Source organism: Colias eurytheme, chromosome 21 (genome assembly GCF_061535395.1).
Source record: "Colias eurytheme isolate Ceu_HAF_F1 chromosome 21, ilColEury1 Martin Lab GWU primary, whole genome shotgun sequence".
Taxonomy (NCBI): domain Eukaryota; kingdom Metazoa; phylum Arthropoda; class Insecta; order Lepidoptera; family Pieridae; genus Colias; species Colias eurytheme.
In genome coordinates this window covers 54,081-76,737 of record NC_143000.1, presented here as the reverse complement: position 1 = coordinate 76,737, position 22,657 = coordinate 54,081, and the positions used below count along the sequence as shown (strand labels likewise).

The 22,657-nt window shown below is 38.1% G+C and overlaps 1 protein-coding gene across 4 annotated transcripts in view; it reads left to right on the top strand.

The window, feature by feature from the left end:
- Window positions 1-19,774, top strand: part of LOC149898827 (uncharacterized) — a 33,410-nt gene extending 13,636 nt beyond the window's left edge. For 3 of the 4 annotated variants that reach the window (XM_090114711.1, XM_090114710.1, XM_090114709.1), the window contains exons 2-3: window positions 4,451-4,525; window positions 18,008-19,774. In XM_090114711.1, coding sequence (XP_089970837.1) covers window positions 4,517-4,525; window positions 18,008-19,660 — 1,662 coding nt within the window. In that variant the 5' untranslated portion in view covers window positions 4,451-4,516 and the 3' untranslated portion in view covers window positions 19,661-19,774. The remainder of the gene's footprint in view (window positions 1-4,450; window positions 4,526-18,007) is intronic. The other variant, XM_090114712.1, reaches the window with a different exon arrangement.
- The last annotated feature ends 2,883 nt before the right edge of the window (window positions 19,775-22,657 follow it).

Here is a 22,657-nt window from a genome sequence, read left to right as displayed (position 1 = left end):
GACGTCCTGCCGCCTGGAAGTGTCATCGCCGGCCCTAGCTGTGGCCGTTGCTCAGGTTCCAGTACTGATTAGTGGCAACCATTTGCAACAATTTTAGGCCCTTTGCACTGGGCAGTGTTTTTTGTCGTCTACAACATGTCTCATGCCAAATTATAAGAGATAGATTAAAATATAATCCTAATCGTATAGGTAGTAGGTTGAAAAGGTTGTAATTTTTAATTTTTACCTCGGAATGAAGCGAAACTTTGGTATGTTGAATTTTCATTATTGAAAGAGACGTGTATGCGTTTATTATGGACAATTTTAAAAGCCTACAGTACGTCTTAACAGAAAATATAGTATGTATGTATCATCACAAACATCTTATAACTGCTTATAAAAAATCTTTAGTCATTCAGGTATCTTCCCAGTGAACATACTCAAGCACACGAACAAGCGCAAAAAGTGGATCAATAACAAATGAGTAACTTCAATCTCGATAGTGAACAAAAAAATTGACTCATGTCTACGTCAGAACGTATCAGAGCCTATCGGCATGTATCGGGCTGACTGGGCAATTCTAACGACCAGAAGAAAAATAAAAGTTTAAATAACCGGCTGTGGCTCGAGGGGCTGTGGGGGGGACAGCACGGGGAGCGGGAGGGGTGTCGGTCGCAGCTTCACGGTCAAGTCGCGGTCGCACAAATATGCAGTCAAAGCTTTTACCCTAGAACATTGACGCACTTCCCTAATCTGTCTTTAAACTTCAATACGCTATACATTGCTTTCTTCGTGACAACATTTAAATGTTGCGTCATGGTAAATGATCAATGTATAAGTCATTCTACGCAGAGTCGCTACTACGTTATGTCATTAGTACCTGGCTACTTATTTACTAACTCACGAGTAATGAGCGAAGTTCGTGAGCGGTGACGTGTCGTGGCCTTACGAGCCACTGCCATTTAGCTTTTACGGATTAGAAATGCAGCGAGAATACATTTAGTTTTATGTGAGATTTAATATAAAACGATTTCCAATGAAACACCTACGCGAGTGATAGTAATAATTTCAGATTGTAAGTTTCGCAATACTTTATCGCTTACTTAGGTAACTACCGACCTAATTTCTTATGCCGAATCAAAAGCACAATTCAATTTCAGTTGGAAATATCCAAAATGTTATGACAGGGTTTGTATGTTTGTGACGACTGACGATAGTGTATTTAAGCTGTTTATATCGCTGAAAATTATTTAAGCAGCTTCATAAACGGAAACATGATTATGAAGTATGAACCTTATCGCAGATATTATCCGAACAAATGTTTACAAGAATTATTAATTTTCCGTTTCCAATAAGTCGGGTATTTTTCGTGGCGATAGCAAGAACTTATCTCTGTGATAAAAATCAATAATTATAATGCGTCTGTTATAAATAATATTATAATAATCAAATAACTTTCATGGACTACCTAATTTTGACTAATCGGATGTCCTTCAAAAATCGTGCAATATAAATTAATAATGCCCATATCTCAATAATACTTTATTTTATGACAACATTAGATTAGAATATATGAAAATTAGCTATTAATTAGATGTAAGTGATCCAGAATTATATTAAGATGAAGGTTGAAGGTTGGTTGTCCGACGGCGCCTGCGAGGTCGCGGCAGTGTTGGTCAGGCTACCTTTATAAACTTTAATTTGTTTACTTTTTCTAGTGTACCAATTGAGATATTATGTAAATAGAGCCTAATCTTTTTGGCATTATAAACACAACCTATCTTTAGTGTTCGAATGATTATTCAGTCTTTTGATTTATGACCACGCGCCACGGACAGATGCTTGTGCTCTAATTAAATACAAAAAACGAACGACCTTATTAATTAGATGAATTTGTTAATGCTAGTAAAACGATCAACCTTTAAACGAGGTAACGGCTTTGGGCGGTAATGCTCATTAATTCATTATACAGCTGAATTAGAGCGCGTCGCTGATTCTGATTGACTTTTCCAAATGTCACCCCTCCTTCCGCGATCATCATTTAAGTTATGACCCAATAAATCTTTGCATTCATTAAAATTGGTGAATTATTACCGCAATCGACATAAAATATCCTCGTCGATAAACATTAACTCGTATGATCGATATTTAAGGAAATAAAAGATAAAAATTTTAGATTTGGACATTTGAAGTGAAGAAAGCATATAAATAACAAGGCTAACGCATGGTTTGCGAAATGAATTTACATAATGTAAATCACGCACTTTCGACACTGATCGAAATTGCGAGACCTCAGGGAGATTATACATTGTGTGTGTAGTTTCAAAACTCCATATCTGTCTTACTATTCGCATTCTCAGGTCTGTTCTACTCGAAATTAAAGGCGCCGATAATAACACATTTATGGTGATTGGTGAGGCACCCATTAGTTCTGCTCGAATTTTTCTGGAGCAACATCGAAAGCTACGTACTCACTGGTTGCGAAACTGCAAGGAGCCGCCCGGGCCCGCCGCGCCGCCCGCCGCATCACACGCCACCACACGCCGCCTGCACTCGCTCTACACCCTCTTACTTTTATTTTTGTATCGCAATGTCCAATCTTGTGTTACGGACCAATTGCAGTGATGCAATTCTTACATTCGGCTGTGGTCTAATCGCATATAAATACGTTTAAACCGATTGAACTCGAGGCTGAATCCTTTCTACTTAACTTTAACAATAATTGTTGACGCGCTTCAACTGAACAATAATAATTATAATATAATGTAATGTTAACTATAGAAGATAAAAGAACAGTAGTTTGCTTGTTAGTTTTTAACTAACCCAGTAACATAATTCTGAGTTCACTATCCCCGGCTAAGATTAGTGCGCTCTATGTAAATATTTGCTCCTAAAATAATCTCGGTAGTTAATCTGTTGTCTCGATGATTAAGCCTTGGATAGACTACCTGGTTTTTCACGCTGATTTCTTACCAACAATGTACAATGTCTTAATAAATATAGTCATGTCTCAGTCATGTTCACCAATGAAGTCTTGTCACAAATGCTCTGAAGGCGTCCCAGATATTCTAACAACACTGATTATCTTGGTCGTTGGAAGTGATTTCATAGCCTGTCTCAACTCTGACGAGATAAGCAGCCGCTGCGTGAGGCGGACGCAGATGACTGACAAGTAGAGCGTTGCTTCAGCTTTAATTGGCGTATTCACTCATCTAGGTTATTCAAGTGAATAATATATCACCTTCAAAAACGATGAGAAAAAACAGGAGCCAAACTTGTTTTCGAATCAGTCTGCTGGTTATTACAGACTATTGTCGTAGGTAATCAACGACGATAACGGTATTGCAGAAACAAGAAATCCAATAGGACAACAAAAGACGAGATTCTGTCTACAAACAAGTACGTGTCCACACAATGGAAGTGGACAGTGGTTCCGTTGTGTCCCCGCCTCCCCCGCAGCACGTCCCCCCGCTCGTCCCCCGCGGCGCCTAACTGTACCGGCTCGGCGAAGCTCACGAGTCACGTCGCAGGAAGTGGCTAGTGGGTGAGACTCAGAGACCATTGTCGAGACCTTGACTTCCAAAATATGTAACCGATTATGTAACTGGCGTGATCGACGGATATCGATAGCATCAATCGAAATTTATGACCGTTTTATGCGATACACTTTTGTTTAATGTTCCGTCGGTTATTTAATTTGCATATTATAATTAATATTTGAACGGCCTGTTAAACTGTTGATTGCGTAAACGTTTACCTGCTTCTATAAGATTTGTGCATATTATGGTGATATCCACTATTGATGAACTAATGATTAATGCGAACTTATTAGCTGTTATTTACAATAGGGAAACCTTACGAATGGTGTCCATTATTAACTGATGGGTTTGTTATTCTTTCATTTTGAAATCAAGAGTAAACATATTCGATTCGTTCAGACTCTATGTCGTTCAGATCCAAACCCAGATAATTAGATAAGTAAGGCGGATATAGTAGTAAAGAATTACGAAAGTTATATAATTTTAGTAACAGCATGATATGTATAACAATTAGCCAGTTGAACGAGATGAAGGGCACAATAAACGAGTGCAGTGAGAAAGCCGAGCCGTCCGAGCCGCCCCTTGCACAACGCTGTGACCCGCTTCACGTCAACAAAACGTAACATTATGAAATATAATGCAGTAATGCACCTTTCCACAACTACGCTGTAAAGTGTAAACACTCCATAGTACCGCACGTTTGTCTTTCCCCAAAGAGACTTGAATGTTATAAATTTTTAATTATCCTTGCCACATCAATGCTACGAACGGGTTTTTAGAAACTTACTTTCGATTGTATCGTTCTAGATAGACTAATTTTAGTTTTAATAGCTGTATGTTTATTTACAAGCGGTTGCAATACCTAAAGAATGTTTCGAATGAAAAACATATTTACTTTGAAAATTATTAATATTTTTTATTTTTCATTTCAGGTAAACAAACACGGATTGTTTTATGCAGTGAGCGGGTAATCCCCTGTTCTAGAAGTTGACGAGAAAATGACTCAGGTTGGAATTCATTTATTAACATTGTAACTGTATTTTCGTATTGTCTGATCTTCCAAATATCCCTTAGTGAACAATGACGCACGTATTACGAAGCTCAAACTCGTTTACATTCAATCATTCCACACAAAGGCTGGTCCCTTCTGACAACACCGAATTCCTATTCATAAGCCAGCACTTACTGGGTAGTTGGTATTAACTGAAGACCTTCACTCGATGTACACAACAGCTATAAATAGCTAACAACCTCTTCCCGACTCCCCACTCGTAACGCACGTGTTCAAATTTCAATATATTCATGTGCAGTGTGTTCAAACGACAATTTCAATTAATAACAACTTCACTCTCGACTGACGATTGTGTCTAATATATTAATAAAATATTAATTTTGATCATGTCAATAATGTTATTACAAAAGTTTTACAATGTTAATGTAATAAACACTGTATCAATACTCTTCGATACTATCATTTGTAACGAGGACTAATCGCTATTTTTGAAATATTATGTCCTTCCAAGCGACAACTACAATTAACGCATCACATTCGATGCTCTAATTGCACACCTCGGACAGGTATTTGTTTACTTCAAACACAACACTAAAAGCTCGGAACATTAAAGTGTAAACATTATTATGTAAAACGATTCAGCTTACGACTTGAACATGGCTATCGACTCTGCATATATCGCAGTCGTATTATGTAAAACTTATTGCGGAAATGTGTATCAAGAAACAAAAATTACATATAATAAATTAATGATTAACGTAAGCAGTGTAAGTTACTGTTTTAAAAACAAATTGTCACGGAAGTTGCTGATATTCGTCCGAATGTGTTTAAAGTGCGTTATCGATATATTATGCGAGTTGAAACACTACGGAAGTATGAAGACATCACTATTCACTAATTTACTACAACTACGTAACGATCGAGTGCACTTGTTCTGTTTGACGTCACCACTCACAGACGAACACTAACTCATCACTAACTACACATTATTATTATACATATTATGTAATAGCAAGAGAACTTTGTTATCGTCGCGTGGATCGTGTTTTTTTTTTCGAAAACAGGAATTAAAAGAGGTGTAAGTACTAGTTTTTAAACACGTTTAATCCAAATAAACTATAAAGGCGGCAGTACCAGTTCTGCCGCGTTACATATTGTGCTCTACATGTTTTTTTTTGTATCAATTAAAATACAATATTTTATTCCGCGCCAATATGTACTATCATACAATGACACAAACAGCTAAAACAAATACGTAATTACAAATGTACCTAAAATCTCTATTATGTTTTTGTTCTGTTCGAGTTGAAATAAGCTAGTTCATTTAGACCAATAAATAATCGCAAGTTATCAGAGCACAGAATAGCCAATATGAAATGTTACATACATTTCAGATGTAACACAAATTTAGCCAAGGCTGGCGGCGAGCGCAGTAGCGCCTGTCTCCCGACCTCCGCCTCCGATGGACCGAGCCGAACCGACTCAAACAAACACTTTTTTATTGTTATTATATCTATACTTACTGATTCTCGTAATTATAGTTACAACAGTCCTCACTTGTGTCAAAACAGAATCTACATTAGCATAGTTTTCGGTATCATCAAGTCATGCACAAAGTGAATAGATGTGGCGTACAATGTACATGTAGGTATTGGTAAAGATCACAATTGTTGCAATAACAAGCAGTTGAAAGCAATCGTTTGCAATATAATTTACAATGAAGAGTGATTATTGAAAGAGTCGTTGACGATGCATTTTGAGGCAAATGAGGTTAGTGTATCATTGGCGATGACGGTGTGGCCCAATTGGCGCAGCTCCACGTGGTGTCGTTGTGATGCGAGTACATTGCGCGCTGCTCACACAATAACTAAAGTTTATCGATCGCTAAGCGGTCAATGTACGTGAAAGCTTCACGACAAACAGTTGTTGTTAGCTTGCAATTGCTCAAGAGCATTTATATTCTCAATTCCCTGCCAAGAGCGAATATTTGCTGTGTAATTTGTTGCGAACTGCGTTCTATCTTTAAGAATCCAAATAAAACCGTATATTACTTTTAAATATTTTAAACTTTGCTCTTATTATGTGCAACTTGCAAGATGAGCACAGCTTTACGTTCACAGTGTAGGTATTATATCTGTAATAATCTGTAAAATACCCTCTTTTGCTGTATGCAAAATAGATCGTTATTGAGGCATTCATCACGATCCTATAGTGAATGTTGGTCATCAAGTGGCATTTCCATTTATTTGTGTTGCGCAGTCGGCCAGGTAACTGCGTCTCATACAAATGCTGATTTCATCCTTCCCTTCATCTCAATACTGTTGTAGGGGCTTGTTATGTGCGGGTGTAATAAAAGATGAATAACTACGCAAAGGTTATATTTCGTTAACTACATATATATATTCGTATGTAATTAATATTCGACCTAATGCGACCAACCCGCGTCCCGACAAGCCCTTAACTGTCCATGCATAGCGCACGAACTGTTTATATACGAGTTACCGTGTGAACCTATGGTGGGAACTTTCTTAGTAGGTACTACACTTGAAATATTTCGGTAACTCGTAAATTGGCTTGTCGTCGCTACACTGTGATTCTCTCTCATTATTTTATAAAGAATCGATCTGATATGTTGTATTTGTTAAAGTTTCTTCTTTTCAGAATAAACATAAGTTTTATCGACTTTATAGATTCAACAATAAAATTTAGTTGAAAATTTGTGGGTTATTGTTAAAAAAGCTTTTTCATTATTACAAATTACTGTTACAATATTAATTTGCAAGTGTCCGTACCTAATATTATCAATTGAACAACAAAACGGACAAGCGACAAGGCCACATTCAGTGACGCATTTCTTCGGCCGTTGCAGCTGCTGCTTTTTGCTTGAACTCAATCTGGACGCTGTAAGTCTTAACTTCGTCGTTATTAGTTAACATAATATAATACATCATTCTATCTCGATGATATAATATTATTCTATGGTATAGCGCCCGGCAAACTTCTTGGCAAAAAAGAAGCGTGGTGGGGGAAGTTTGCGCATCAAGTTTTAGTACATTTTTATATGCGCAAGCTTCCCCCTGCACTACGTTAAAAAGTGGTCAAGTTACGTGCCGACAACTGTAACTTATTGACATAATATAATACATAATATTGTAATACTGTGATAATATCATAATACATAATAATTTTGCTAGTATAATTAGTTACTACGTTTATCTGATATGAATGATAAGACTGAAACAATGCCATATTGTGTTGATAATATTCCTCCGTAATCACTCGCCAAACAATACGCAGCTGTATCTGCTTCAATACAAATTTCACGCTAATTCGCTCCGAATTACATTAAATTATTTACGAAGTTATTTACTGTTATAATTACGTCTCTGTCAAGGTTTCCACTAAACATTCTTAGCCTTGTTTCATACGTAAAATAGATTCGGTAAGTTTTCGCGTTAGTTTAATATTTATGAAGTGAGCAACGTTGAACATTATATCTAAAGTCTAAAATGCCTTATTGTTTAACTTTCTATTTAAGGCTTATACATGCGCTAATAACCTTGACCATACTTGACGGATCTCAAACCTCTCCCGCTGCACCTTCTTTTTTCCTCGCATTTTGTATTTAAAAAGATACCAATCAGTGAAACAAAAAATCCTCGTCAGGGATTGTTGTGTAACTGATAATTTATTAAACATAAAATTTTCAGAGCTCTAAGTCAGCAGGTTACGAAGTTTATAGAGTATTTGCGGAAAAATCGATGACCACGGCACATTTTTTTTCTAGAAATCTATATAACTTTGGAAAAAAGTCCTCGCGAGCAATTAAAGATCAAAGACCATCCTATTTTATATTTTTTTTTTCGGTATTGTGCTTTATGTTGTACCAGACTTTATAGAGTTTGAACATAGTCGAAATTGCCGGGTAACGCCTTAAGTTCAAAGGTATCATAACAGTACGAAAGATTTCTAAATTTCGGTATTTTTAGAGGGCGTTAAACATCTTTCGCTTCTTACAAGAGTTTATTTGCTTGATCACTTGTATAGAGTCGCGCTGTTTGTGTCGAACAGTACAAGCGTTTCGGTCTTTTGACCTGATTCGAGCTGATCTGCGCGGGCGCAGAGGAGTTAGTCAGCGGCCAATTCATTACGATTTACGACCATTAGCCTCTGTCCCAAATTGAAGCGCACACGGGTGAACGCACACTCATCAAGTAACGTTATATTACTTTTAATGACAGCACATAAACAGGTTTATCAAATTTATTAATATAGCTTTATTGTATGATAAATACGTAAAACTCAGGTAAGACGTAAACATATAAATAGAATATAATAAGAAGAAGAACAGTTGAACAGCTGTTATAAACTAAATAAACGCAAAATTGAGATAAAATTAACGCACTACTTCATTCTAATGACTGCAGGGAAGCGACTTGCAGTAGGTAAGAGTAGCTTCAATCAGGTCAATGATCTTTTATTTTAAATATTTATATGTTTTATAGAAGCATCAAATTCTTCTTAATTAGGATCCAACATTATAGAAAGCCATGTCGTGAAGATATCTATTCAGCAGTTTGTAAATATAGGTTTGCGGTTACCTCACTGATTACGCATTCTAGTTAAAATTACAAATTTAATGAAAACCTCACAAACAATAACTGGAACTCGAATGCGCAATGGAACGTTCCGCTCGAACTCGTTTTATTTTCAAGAGCAACAATTTAAAATCATTAAAATTTATAATGTACTAAACATAAAATCATGCTGGGAGCAATTTGAGAAATAGCATTTAATTACGGGTCTTCAGACATTGCAGGCGCTTCGAACATGGCGGCGCTGTTCGGTCGCAACCCACAACGTGCATCGAATGTTCTCTATAATGTAATTTGATATATTACATACTCAATGTTCAGTAATAACACTTTCATTTTCACTGGTTGCTGGGCGTCGCCAGCGCGGCTGCTAATGCTCGATTTTCACTGCATTAGCGACTGATTAATATGTACAATCGCCGCATCTCTCCGCGGCATGCCACGTTCGTGCACGGCTCTTCTGAATTCAATTCTTATTCAAATCATTCGTTGGCATCCGATCTTCTGCGGCTAAAAAACCTCAACTAGTCTTGTAACAAAACTACAAATTGTCATAGCTCCTTTAACAGTAACAACAAAGATTATGTCTATAACCAACGACGATTGCAGTAGTTTATCACTAAACACATTAATTCGAGTAGTGACGATTTGTTGTCATTCATTTGAATAACCGGCTGTCATTGGTTACACTTGGTTTACATTTACAGTCAATAAATGAATAGGTAGTAATTTTTACAAGAATCTAATAAGTATCTTTGATCATTCAAGAAACTGTAAACGTCACACAAACCAAACAACACTGTTTGCCGTCACAATATATTTAGACTACAGTTCAGTGGCCTCTTCGCTTATAGCGGTATCTTATTGACTCTTAAATTTACGATAATTTTAAAAATCAAGTGACGTCACACTATTAATTTAAACGCGTTAAACGTCTGCGGTTCGCATTTCGCAGATGTGACAGCGTAGCGTGATCGGATAGTAGGGTAAATTCTTTATTTGCTTCAAAAGAAAGCCAACATTGCTATTGAGCGAGTAGAAATCTTTCCGTTTTCTAACCAAAGACGGAAGCGCGCTGAAAACCGGTCCCCTTAGCACATTGTAGTACTTGCGAACTGCGGGCTGCGGGCTGCGTGACCCGCACAATGCAGCTGCAGAACGTCTTACAGCCGCTCCAGACTCCAGTGCTCTTTACACTTTCGTCCTCCAAAGCTCTTTGTATATAAACATAAGCTTTTAGGGGAGATAATATGATTTATAACTATCTAACATCTAGTTTTTGCGGTACCTATGCAATAAGGTGCAAAATCTGCATGTACATCATGTAGGTCACTCTATTATGATGTATGAAATCTCATTTGATCTAATTTTAAAACAAAATGTAATCAAAACCAATGTACTGTCTTGTTACTTCACAGATGGGTTTAGTGCATCAGTAAATTGACACAATGGGATTATTTATTGGCACCCGGCGTTACGTGGCCGCGTGCTCTTGTGAGAACCTCGCCACTCGCCAGTTATTGTGCGAGTAAAGACACGCGATTCGATAAAAAGGAAAATTGAATAATAATTAAATGACAACTACAATGCGCGTTAGATGAATAACTCTAAAATTTATTAGTTTCAGACAAACAATTTGATTTCTCGTTAGGAATTTGCGAGTTATATTAAGTTTTTTCTTTTTAATTATAGAATAACAAGCACATTATAGACTGGGGTAGAAGCCTTTAAAAATAATAAAAAGATTTGGTAGAAACTTACTTTATTATGTCCCAAATACACTGTAATTTATTTGATTGAAAATATTTATTTTTTCGCCTTATTTTGAATTAATACCAAAAAAACAACCTAATTTTCAATCGAAAAGTCACCCGTCAAAATATCAGCTTTTTTCAAAAACTTGGGGAGCCTTTTATTCATTGAAATCTCTACTTTCATATGGTGTAAAAAAAATAAACACCACCATAGTAAATGTTCTCAGGAAATGCATACAAACAGTGTGATAATGAGCTTTTACTAAATCAGGCACACTTCTCGAACTCTATATCTTATCTTGTATCGGCTTTTCGGTAATATTTCAAAAGAAAAAAAAAAATATCTGTTCTAAGTATAATATTTTACAGCATATTCAAAAGCAAAATGATGTCGATAAAAACATTTCAGGTAGTTTGAGAAGTGTGCCTGATTTAGTAAAAGCTTATTTTCACACTGTTTGTATGCATTTCCTGAGAACATTTACTATGGTGGTACTTTTTATTTCCTACAACTTTGCCATTGAACTTTTTTCCGTAGGACTTGTAGTTTTGTCGGAAATCGAGAGAGACCATTTTTTTCTCATAAAAGCATCCCCCCTCCCATTTCCCGAACTCGGATTGACCGTAATTTATTTTTCCTTTTATTTTCATCATATTCCCCTCCTTTTCTAATGGGTTTCATCCGAATGCGATTTTTTTTTGTTTCAAAAATTATCTACTCTAGTCTAATATTGAATCTCTCGAGTTCGACATATTCAATATACAAAATAATAGCAATGTACTAATGTGCATATGCCATGTCTGTCTGTCATAATAATATGTAACACTGACCGCGAGCTTTAGGTATGTATTTAGAATTATTTGTACACAAATACACATTAAGTCCACTATATGAAGCTCCTAGTATAGACTACAGAGGTTATAAAGACGCAAGAGCAGCTTTGTTGTACGATTTGCTCATTAATTGAGCGGTAACTGAGTGATGCGCCCTGTGCAGCCGCGTGTCTGTGCCGGCGGCCGCTGGAGCGCCGCCAACCGGCAATTTATTGCCGCTCCTCGTCGACATGTCACTTCAATCCTGACAGATGCACTCTTAATGCGCTCGAATTATTTTATTTCGCAATTCAGTCGAAACTTCAAACGTAATTGATTTGGATCACGTGGCGGCGCTGGCACGTGTGCTGATGCACCCGGTTCCAGCTCGCATCGACACGGCTGTGACATTTAGATTGGTTTGGGTTACACTGCTTCATGATGCCTTTAAAGGTTAACCGATGTGACTAAATTACTTTATTCTTTATTGACATCGCTTCCTTTTCTATTATGTGAAAATAATAAACGTCACTTTGGCTAGTCTTGGCGATATTGTATACCTAAATGATAATATTATGTGGATTACCATAGCAATGAATACCTAATATTGTGTATATTCAAATTCAAATTACATTTATTTGCAAGATTACAAATTATCGATTAAACTATCACTTACCTATTTTTTTTGATTTTCACTCGAAGGCCGTCCACAAACATGTAATATTGAACGTGCAATAAGCATTAATTTCCGGTTTACAAACATTGGTATTTAAAATTAAAAGCCTCAAAAACACGATACATGTTACATTGTTAATGGCTTATTGCCTATGTTAATATGTATATTTAAATAATCCTAAATGAGTCATTGATCCATGGGTGATATATCGAGATGACGCGCAATTCGCTCGCGACTCGCACACTGACTTAGAACTATATGTGTGCATACGTAGTCATAATATAATATTATACAGTATTAATGTATATCTCAGAGCCGAGAAGATCATTAGCCTGTAGGAAGCAGCGTGTACTCATTTACTCTCCATAACGTATGTGTTAATCTGTGCAATTCGTAGCCACATGGTAGCGGTCGCGGACTCGCGGCACACACATGATATCATACAAATATAATAAAGTATGTCCACAGTATGTCTTTCTTTTAATTTAAGCAAGCTGACCCCTGCGGTTTCGCCAAGCGACGCGCTTATTCGTGTTTCTCTTATTTATTTCTTTTGCGTGATAATTTAGAAATGGCTCTTAAAAATTTAAATTATAATGCAACATAATATGTACTGTATTATAATTTATACGGTATATTTATTACATTAATTATATTTGAATTTTACACAATATGTCTGCTGCGCTCGCAAATGTGATTTATATGCTGTTTTTGTTGTATTTTACAAATTCCTGATATTAATTATAATGTGAATTATTGATAACACGCGTTATAGTTGATTTTATTTAGTTCCAAAACATATTAGGTATTTATAATATACTTATTGTATTTCTTAGTGACCACTTGTTTTACTGCAGTAGGTAATTTAAGTAGGTAGGTACTACATATAAGTTTTATTAAGGTCATGACGTCAACCTTTTGCAACATTGTTTTTACATTGGGAATGTCAGCCAAAATGTACGTCAGACGAGCGTAATGTTGTGATAATACCACGCTAATATTTACTTGTTGTATTGCCGTGCTAAATGCTAATACCTGTGCTAATACCGTGCGAGATACGAAAGCGTATTAAGTATTTGTTGTAGCGACAGATGAAACGTGATGGATTTTCATTCACATAAGTTAAAAGCCAAGTTTCTAAAATGAATATACTGCAACAACATATTGTCATGTAAAATAATAATGTACTTATCGAAGCGGATTTGCTTATTGAAAGTGAAACTTTCGTCATAATGTCATCACGTCACAAGCGATTGAGAGGACACACACAGACACGCGCGCGCGCTCTTGCGACAACACATACTCAAACACATTGCAAACTGTCTCAACCAAATAGAATTCATTTTAGGACTTTAATTGAATGTCTCTACTTAATAACTACGTGAAAATACTGGGAAAACTGTCAACAAATACGTAGATATATTTATAACCGATTCGAGTTTGCATTGATAATCTTTGGAATGATAGCTAAAATATTGATGCTTTACCTAAGCCTTGTCAGTATCGTCAGACATAGCTAGAGTCATGTCGTCATGTTTATTTCCTTGTGCGGTGTTCCTTGTCCTCGGATGATGTCAGTGAGCGCGCATCACGACTCGTGGTCACGCCGCGACCCGCGATCAGACGAGCCAGCTATTGGGGTCCTTCAAGGTTCCGACAATTCGTGTGCAACTCAATTACCAATACCAATATATAAAAACTTTAAAAATTTCCATAATATCTTTAAATATATAGTTATAATTAAAAAATTATACATATAAACGAATGCAGTATTATTATATTATGTACCTACATTATTTGTGAGTCGTTATATAAAGTTGGTATCTGTATTCTATTAATAAATGCACCGAATGTTTTTAATCGAAGCAAGTTACATAAAACATGAATAATCAGAGCAGTGTGGGAATAACTAAGTATTTCTAACATGATTACTAGCGGTGACTGCACGAGCCGCTGCTTCTGTGCCCTCCAGCCTCCGGTCACGTTGACGGTCGACTCAAGGAACGTCACGTACGGGCAATATGTTAGATATCAATGACATTGATGCGGAAAACAATGTATATTTACAACAATGTTATAAATGTAAGGCAAACCGTATGAAATATAATGCAGAATAAAGGCAGAATATTACTGATTTTCAATTCTTCGAGCTTTTAGTATCTACCACATATCTACACAGCCAAGCGACTGAAAAGACATTGCTTACTACTATTTAACATCTTAAAAACATTGTTAACATCAGTCGCAATAACATAAGCATTTATAATAGGAAGATGGCCTCAAATAATGCCTTGTAATCGTCCTAGGGTAAAAAATTACAGTGATGCTATATGGATTTCAAATTTTCAACCATTATACCTACTATGTTTCAACAATAGATACTCAATCACGTTAACGATCAAAACAATACATAAGTGCTACAAATAGCTGCCGAAACCTTTGATCGAGACGCAGATACAAGAACGACACGCCGCGGCCCGCAGCAGAGCGGAAAGGTTCGCGATATAAAACTAACTTGCGAATGCTCATCACGCGGACGCATTTGCACATTCCTCTAATGGCATACCCGAGCCCGGCCGCGCTGCAAACCAATTTACATGTTATGTAATTGTCTTTAGACTGGTATTCGCCTAAATCATTTCGGAAATGATATTCAACATTTTACCGCCCGTACTTCCTCGGCCGTGACCGATTCGCTCGGACTGCAACTAAGGACAAAGCACATCGCTTAATTCTATTCCAGTGACTCTCCTCGATGTGACGTGACGAAGCTTATTTACTAGTTTTTGTCTATTCATCTTTATTAACAATATTATACCACCCAGAGTGCCTCTACTTCGCTCACCTTCTGGATACAAAAAAATGTTGTCTTCTTTATGCATCAATAATTATTATAAAATTTAGTATCAATCTATGATAATTAATAATGAGAATACATTTATAATTTGAAATAAATCATAAATCAATCGTTATTTAGTAGGTCAAGTGATAAAATTCGTATAAATGCTTAAAATTATGTGAAGATTATAAACAAAACTATAAATGCCATGAATCGATCACCGAACGCGTGGACCGGTCCGGCAGCCGACTGCTCTGCACTGTATGCTTCCAAAGTTGATTGGTTTCCGTTTCACGAGTTATTAACCTACAATTAAGCAAATGTTATCACAGCTATCAACAAAGCGATGCGACGCTGACCTTCGATTTTGAATTATTCTAAAGTCCCATTACAAAATACATAAGTTAAGTACCTATATTATTGTTTAAGTTTGAGTGTTTTGCAAGGCTGTAGTCGTGATAAATATAAGTCGATCAAGCAAATGTTTTTCAAATCTCACGGGAAAACAAGAAACTGTAGCCTTAGATAGAGTGCAGCTAGTAGCCGTGATACATAAGTGCACATTCACTATAGTCCTTTCCACCTAAGATGATTTCTGTGACACATCGATTTTTGACACGTGTAGAGATGTCGGTTACTGAAATCGTATCAATTGTTTCCGATAATCGATAATATTCTATATGGAAAGGAAATCGATTTGAATAAAGTACCAAAATTAGTTTTTTCGGCATTTCGCCAACAATTAACTAAGGAAACTTAGCAAACAACAGCAACAAAAAGTCAACAATAACAATTAGCAAAAATAACAGAATACCACGTAAAGTATCAAAATAAAAATGCAACTTGTATGCAAGGCTGACGTACTCGTACAGACGATTGACTCGATTGACAAACGATCACAAGATGGGCGCCGATTATATGATTTTCCAACTCTATGATTTTTCAACGATCCATTTCATGTACACGAATTGCGTAGTTAGGTATTATATTTTTGTGTTATTTTATTTTATTTTTCATTATATTAAACTAAACAATACTGTTTTTGATTTATAAGCTTAAGATGTTTCATTTTTATATTTTTGGTAATAATGCCGCCATAAAATAAAAATATTATGCACTAAAATTATTTTGACTTTTCAAACATAAAATACGTAATTCGGAACACGATGAAGTGTCACAGGAATCATCCTAAATGAAAAGGACTATAGTGGGCTCTGAAAGGCGAGTCGACCTCCGCGGCGCGGTGCGGCGGGCGTCGCGCGGCACAATACGCTCTACGTCACTCTCGATTGACGACACGTCGGCTAATTTATTCACATTATTCCCAACTGAATGTCAATAACCCACATCGCCATAACCACTTATCGCCCCACTTTGCGGGTAACAAAAATATATTGTAAGTAAATGAGGAACATAAAGACGGTGACGCCGATGCAACTTCGCATTTATAATACCTAGTAATCGTAATTAATAAGCAATTTTCTTAATCCAAAAGAGAAACTACAAACCACAGAACATATAAATGTTCTGTGCTACAAACCCACTTAAAACTGTCCAATTAATAGACAGATTACTTTAAAATATTATTATGTATGTATAACTAGCTTTTCACCCGCAGCTTCGCCCGCGCAGTCAAAGAAAAACCCGCATAGTTCCCGTTCCCGTGGGATTTCTTGGATAAAACCTATCCTATTTCCCGGGATAAAAAGTAGCCTATGTCCTTTCTCGGGTATCAAAATATCTCTATACCAAATTTCATGCGATTGAGTAACAGACAGACAGACAGAGTTACTTTCGCATTTATAATATTAGTATGGATATAATATAATATTCTATTATAATTAAATCTATTATAGAAAGCGAGAAAATACGTTTAATTATTATGATAACAAGATTAGCATTGTACCTACATTTTTTTATTCTTTTTATCTTTATATTTTGTGTTTTATAATTGGATAAAACACCAAAAAGTTATATTGTAATAATACATCTGGCTTATTATTTCTTATATGCTTTCTTAGATACTTTATCTAAATAAAATATGCAAGTGGTCGCTATGTTGTTTTAAATATCAGTCTATTTCATCGCATAATTTATTTGGTTACACTACCTTTGTAGAACCAATGATTATGATTTTAGGAAGGTTTAAATTATTACTTAAACATTCTACAAGAGCCGCTCTATCTATAAAAAAAGCTCATCGAAATCCGAAGCGTGGTTTTAAATACCCAAGCCATTGAGTAACTATCGTTATTAGCGTTTAGCTACTATTATGTATTCTGTGCTACCGTGTAAAACCTTTTCGATGTCCATCGTCAATGTTCATGTCAGTCATCTGCCAGAGGACAGACGTAAACATTTCCATAAAATAAGCAAGCTCTATAAATCTAAGTTAAAGCATTTATCGTAGGGAATGTGAAGAGAAATCCAAAGTCATTACTTCAGTAAGGGATATGGGAGTCGTCCGCTCTCTGACGTGATGTAGCGAAATTTGGGTTTATGAGCACAGATTGATCCACAACTTGGAAGTCATGTAATATTTACTTACGACTTGAATTAATTAGGAGTCGTTGAAATACATTAAGATTTTGTGTCACAAACTCATTCCTTTATTGAATAAATGAAGTGTACCTACTTAATAGTTTTTTTTAAACTGCTATCAGAGTCTGTATTCTGCAAATTGTCTCAATTTGTGTATATTAAAAAATTGCATCCCTTAATAATTTTCTAAGTTATATTAATACCGGCTCTGTTAGCAGTTAGACGATGGAGAGTAACGTGTGTGTGTGTTGCGTTGCAGGCCATGCGGGGGTGGTGCGCGCGGTGGAGCGCGGGGCGGGCGCGCACGCGCTGGCTGGCGGCGCTGCTGTGCTGGTGCGCGCTGGTGGCGCTGGCGCTGCCGCGGCTGCACCCCCCCGCGCGCCGCGCCGCGCCGCACCCCGCCCCGCCCGCGCGCCTGCTGCTGCAGTCCGAGCCGGCCGCGTCCACGCCCGCGCCCGCCTCGCCGCCCGCGCCCTCCGCGCCGCTGCCCGCCACCGACACGCGCGTGCTCACCGAGGAAGAGCTGCGCGCCGACGCCGAGCGTCGCCTGCCCTCGCTACCGCTAGCCTACTGGCACCGGCACAAGGATGACAAGAACAAGTTTTACAAAAAGAAGGACTGCGCGCCCTTCCCCTCCATTTACGATCTCGAGTTCCACAACACGTACTGGCAGACGCTGCGCGCCAAGGGCGAAGTGTTCCACCTGTACGGCGCGTACATGGACGCGCGCAACGCGTCGCGCATAGGGCCCGCCGTGCGCGTGCTCGCCGTGCACGACCGCATCAAGCCCACTCTGGCCACGCACTGCCAACTGTGGTTCGAAGAGCGCGAGGCGCCCGTGGTGGTGCGCAACCTCGAGTATAAGTACGTGTGGAACAGCAAGTGGGGCAACTACCGCGACGGCGTGCTGCAGCCGTACCTACTGGCGTGCGTGCTGCCCGCTGAGGTGCGCCACCTGGTGCCAGCCTCCGTGTCGCTCGTGGCGAGCCCGTGCGACCGCGCCACCAACAACCTGCGCGTGCACAACGACCGCCCAGCCGTTCCAGAGGAGCGTAAAGACTTTGCCGTCTGCGTCAAGGGACTCGACTTCCTCCACGAAGACTTATCCGTGCGTCTCGTCGAGTGGATCGAGTTGATTCGCCTACTGGGCGCGGACAAGATATTTTTCTATGAACTGCAAGTGCATCCGAACATCACCAAAGTCCTCGACTACTACAACAGCATAGGCGTGACGGAGGTGACGCCGATAACGCTGCCCGGCGGCCAGCCGAACCTGCCGGGCCTGCAGCATATGTACCTCAAAAAGAAGACGACGCACAAGCGGCAGATGGAGCTGATCCCGTACAACGACTGTCTATACCGACACATGTACCGCTACCGCTGGCTCGCGCTGCTCGACATCGATGAGGTGATCGTGCCGCTGGAGGACGGCGACTGGGCCGGGCTCATGCGGCGCGCGCTGCCGCTGGCCGCGCCCGCGCCCGGCAAGCCACCGCGCTCTTCGTACCACGCGTCCAACGTGTACTTCCTGGACTCGCTGCGGCACGAGCACGAGTGGGAGGAGGGCGCGCCGCGCTACCTGCACATGCTGCAGCACGTGTACCGCACGCGCAACTTCACCAAGCCGGGCCAGTACGTGAAGGCGTTCCACGAGACGGAGCGCGTGCTAGCGCTGCACAACCACTTCCCGCTGGCGTGCCTGGGCGGCGCGTGCTCGTCGTACGCGCTGGAGACGCGGCACGCGCGCCTGCAGCACTACCGCGCCGACTGCGTGAGCGCGCTCAGCAAGGCGTGCGCCGAGCTGCGCGCGCAGCCCGTGCGGGACACGGCGCTGTGGCGGTGGCGCGCGCCGCTAGTGGCCGCCGCCGACGCGGCGCTGGCGGCGCTGGGCTTCGTGCCGCCGCACCGGTGACCGCCGTCCGGCCCGCCGGCCCGCCAGCCGCCCGCCGTCCGCCGCCAGCCGCCTCATACGCTTAGTCTATTAAACATATTAAACTCTAGTTAATAAATGTATTTTTATAGTTTATTTTGTGTTTTATTGACCCCACTCCGACAATGGTGATAAACAGAAACAAACTATAAATAGGAGTGGAGTAGATCTCACCCTGAACAAAAATATTATCAATTTTCATATTTATCTGGTTATTCATTGAATTACACAATAGGCATTTTATTTTTATTTTATTTTATTTTATTTATTTGATTTGCCAACAGATGTACATCTTATATTTATAATATATTTTGAGTATGTGACATAATTGGCATGCATAGCAAGATGTAGATCCAATTACAGGCAAATACAACATGCGTTTTTGAGTTGAATTGTATCAAATTATAGCTTCTAATCGTAGTGTAAATTCTAATCAGAAAACATTATTCTTATCAGTATAATTTTTATGTAAAACGTTTTTATATGCAAACAAACTAAGGAAGTTGATGTCAACTTTTGTACTATTGAATAATCTATTATGTTCCCGACAAACTCTAGCAATGACACTGTTGAAGCCTAAATTGGTTCTATATCTTTTGACAAAAAATACATTAGTTTTCCTAGAGTATCTCCTCGGAACAGCTATATTAATTTTTGATAGAAGATTAGGACAAATGTACGAATTAGTAACAATTTTGTATAACAACATTTGATCTGCCATCCATCTCCGATGTTTAAGACTTTCCATTTTAAAAAAGTTCAATCTGAGGTCGTATGATTTGAAAGATTTAAGTTTTTGTTGATGAACAGTAAGGAGATAAAGAAATTTTTTCTGGACAGACTCAAGTCTCTTTATATGACATCGATAAGATGGATTCCAGACTGGTGAACAATATTCCAAGAGAGATCTTACTAATAAACAGTATACAATTTTTAAGGGTAAAACACTTTTAAACATTTTGCAATTCCTCCATATAAATCCAAGAAGTTTTAGAGATTTCGTAACTATATTATTAATATGATGAATAAAACCTAGTTTTTTATCGAATGTTACTCCTAAGTCTCGCACCTGGGGTATCTCCTCAAGGGTGGTATTATTTAAGGAATACGAAGATGAGTGTGGCTGTAACTTTTTCGAAAATTTTATAAATTTGCATTTATTTATATTTAACGGTAGCTTGTTAGAAACTGTCCATACTGAAATTCTATTTAGATCGTCTTGAAGAAATTTAGCATCCTCTGAATTATTTATATTTTTGAATATTTTAAGGTCATCCGCGAAAAGTATAAATTTTGAGTAATTAATTTCATTGGACAAATCGTTAATAAAAATTAAAAACAAAATAGGCCCCAAGTGCGAGCCCTGAGGAACACCCGAAGTAGCTACAAATGGCTGCGATTCATAGCCATTAACCGTAACTTTTGACGTTCTATTGTCTAAGTAAGTTGCAAACCACTTTAACATTAGACCATGAACACCAACCCTTGACAACTTTCTAAGCAGCAGCGAATGATCCACCTTATCGAACGCCTTACTGAAATCCATATATATTGCATCTATTTCTTGGCCACTATCGATAATATCACACAAATCATCAGTGTAAGTGACCAGATTAGTTAAGGTAGACATCCCGCCACGGAAACCATGTTGCTCAGGTATTAAGTGGGACTTTAAGTGGTATGTTAAATGTGGGTATATCAACGATTCAAAACATTTTGCAAACACAGATAACAGTGAAATGGGTCTGTAGTTTTGTATATCTCTAGCTTCGCCGCTTTTAGGAATAGGGACTACATTAGATTTCCTCCACTGTGAGGGAAAATAACCGCTGTTTAAAGATTTATTATATATTATGTTCAATGGCACTGAAAGGCAATCAGCACAACGAGAAACGAAAACAGGGGGGATACCATCGGGTCCAGCGCTCTTATTAATATTTAATTTTTTAAAAGATTTTACCACTGAGGCGTTATCTAATACAATTCTATCCAAAATATTATTGCAAGGAGAAGATTCATCTATAGGCGGAACTAAATTAATCGAATTACTTTTGGTATACACGGACGAAAAGTGTTGAACAAAGGCACTGCATATATCTGCAGGAGAAGAATAAGCAACATTATTTAGAAGCATTTCCTCAGGTATTGTACCTTTCGAATGACGAAAGATTTTCAAAACCTCTTCCATAATGTGTGTATACGTTTATTAAACAAGAAAAACCCTATATTTCGCGAATATACTTAAATATAGCGAAGATAAAAGCTATTTTTCAAAAAATATTTATTAACTGTGCCAAAACAGCTCACAGGTGTCATGGCGTAGGCGTGACGTCACTATTACTTAAATACGTAATTATCTGTATGCAAAGCGAAGCAAAATTAATAATAATAAATAATAAATAAATATTATAGGACATTATTACACAAATCGACCTAGTCCCACAGTAAGCTCAATTAAGGCTTGTGTTGTGGGTACTAGGCGACGATAAATATAATATTTAATAAATACATATATAGATAATAACACCCAGACCCAAGAACAAATAATTGAGTTCATCACACAAATATTTGCCCTGACCGGGGATCGAACCCGGGACCGTCGGCTCAGTAGGCAGTTACTTTACCACTGCGCCAACCGCGTCGTCGCTAAATTAAACAAATATTTAATTATTAAGTATTATAGAATCTAATTTCAAAGTTTATAAGTGGTGTGCAGTATTGCAATGTGAATCTACATAAAAATAATACCCAAAAAAAGTATTAAAGAGAAAATACTATGAAATGATTGTATAAATTGGACGGAGAGAAACCCGAACCACATATTCGTGAATTCGCAATTATATTTCTGTTCTGAGTCGATAAAGCATACGTTAAAAAATAGAAAATAAATAAAAATGCGTATTCTCAACATATTCATAACAACAAAATATACCTGACGCGAAGCTGTTTACATAGACGTGACGTCACGCGTGTTTCAGT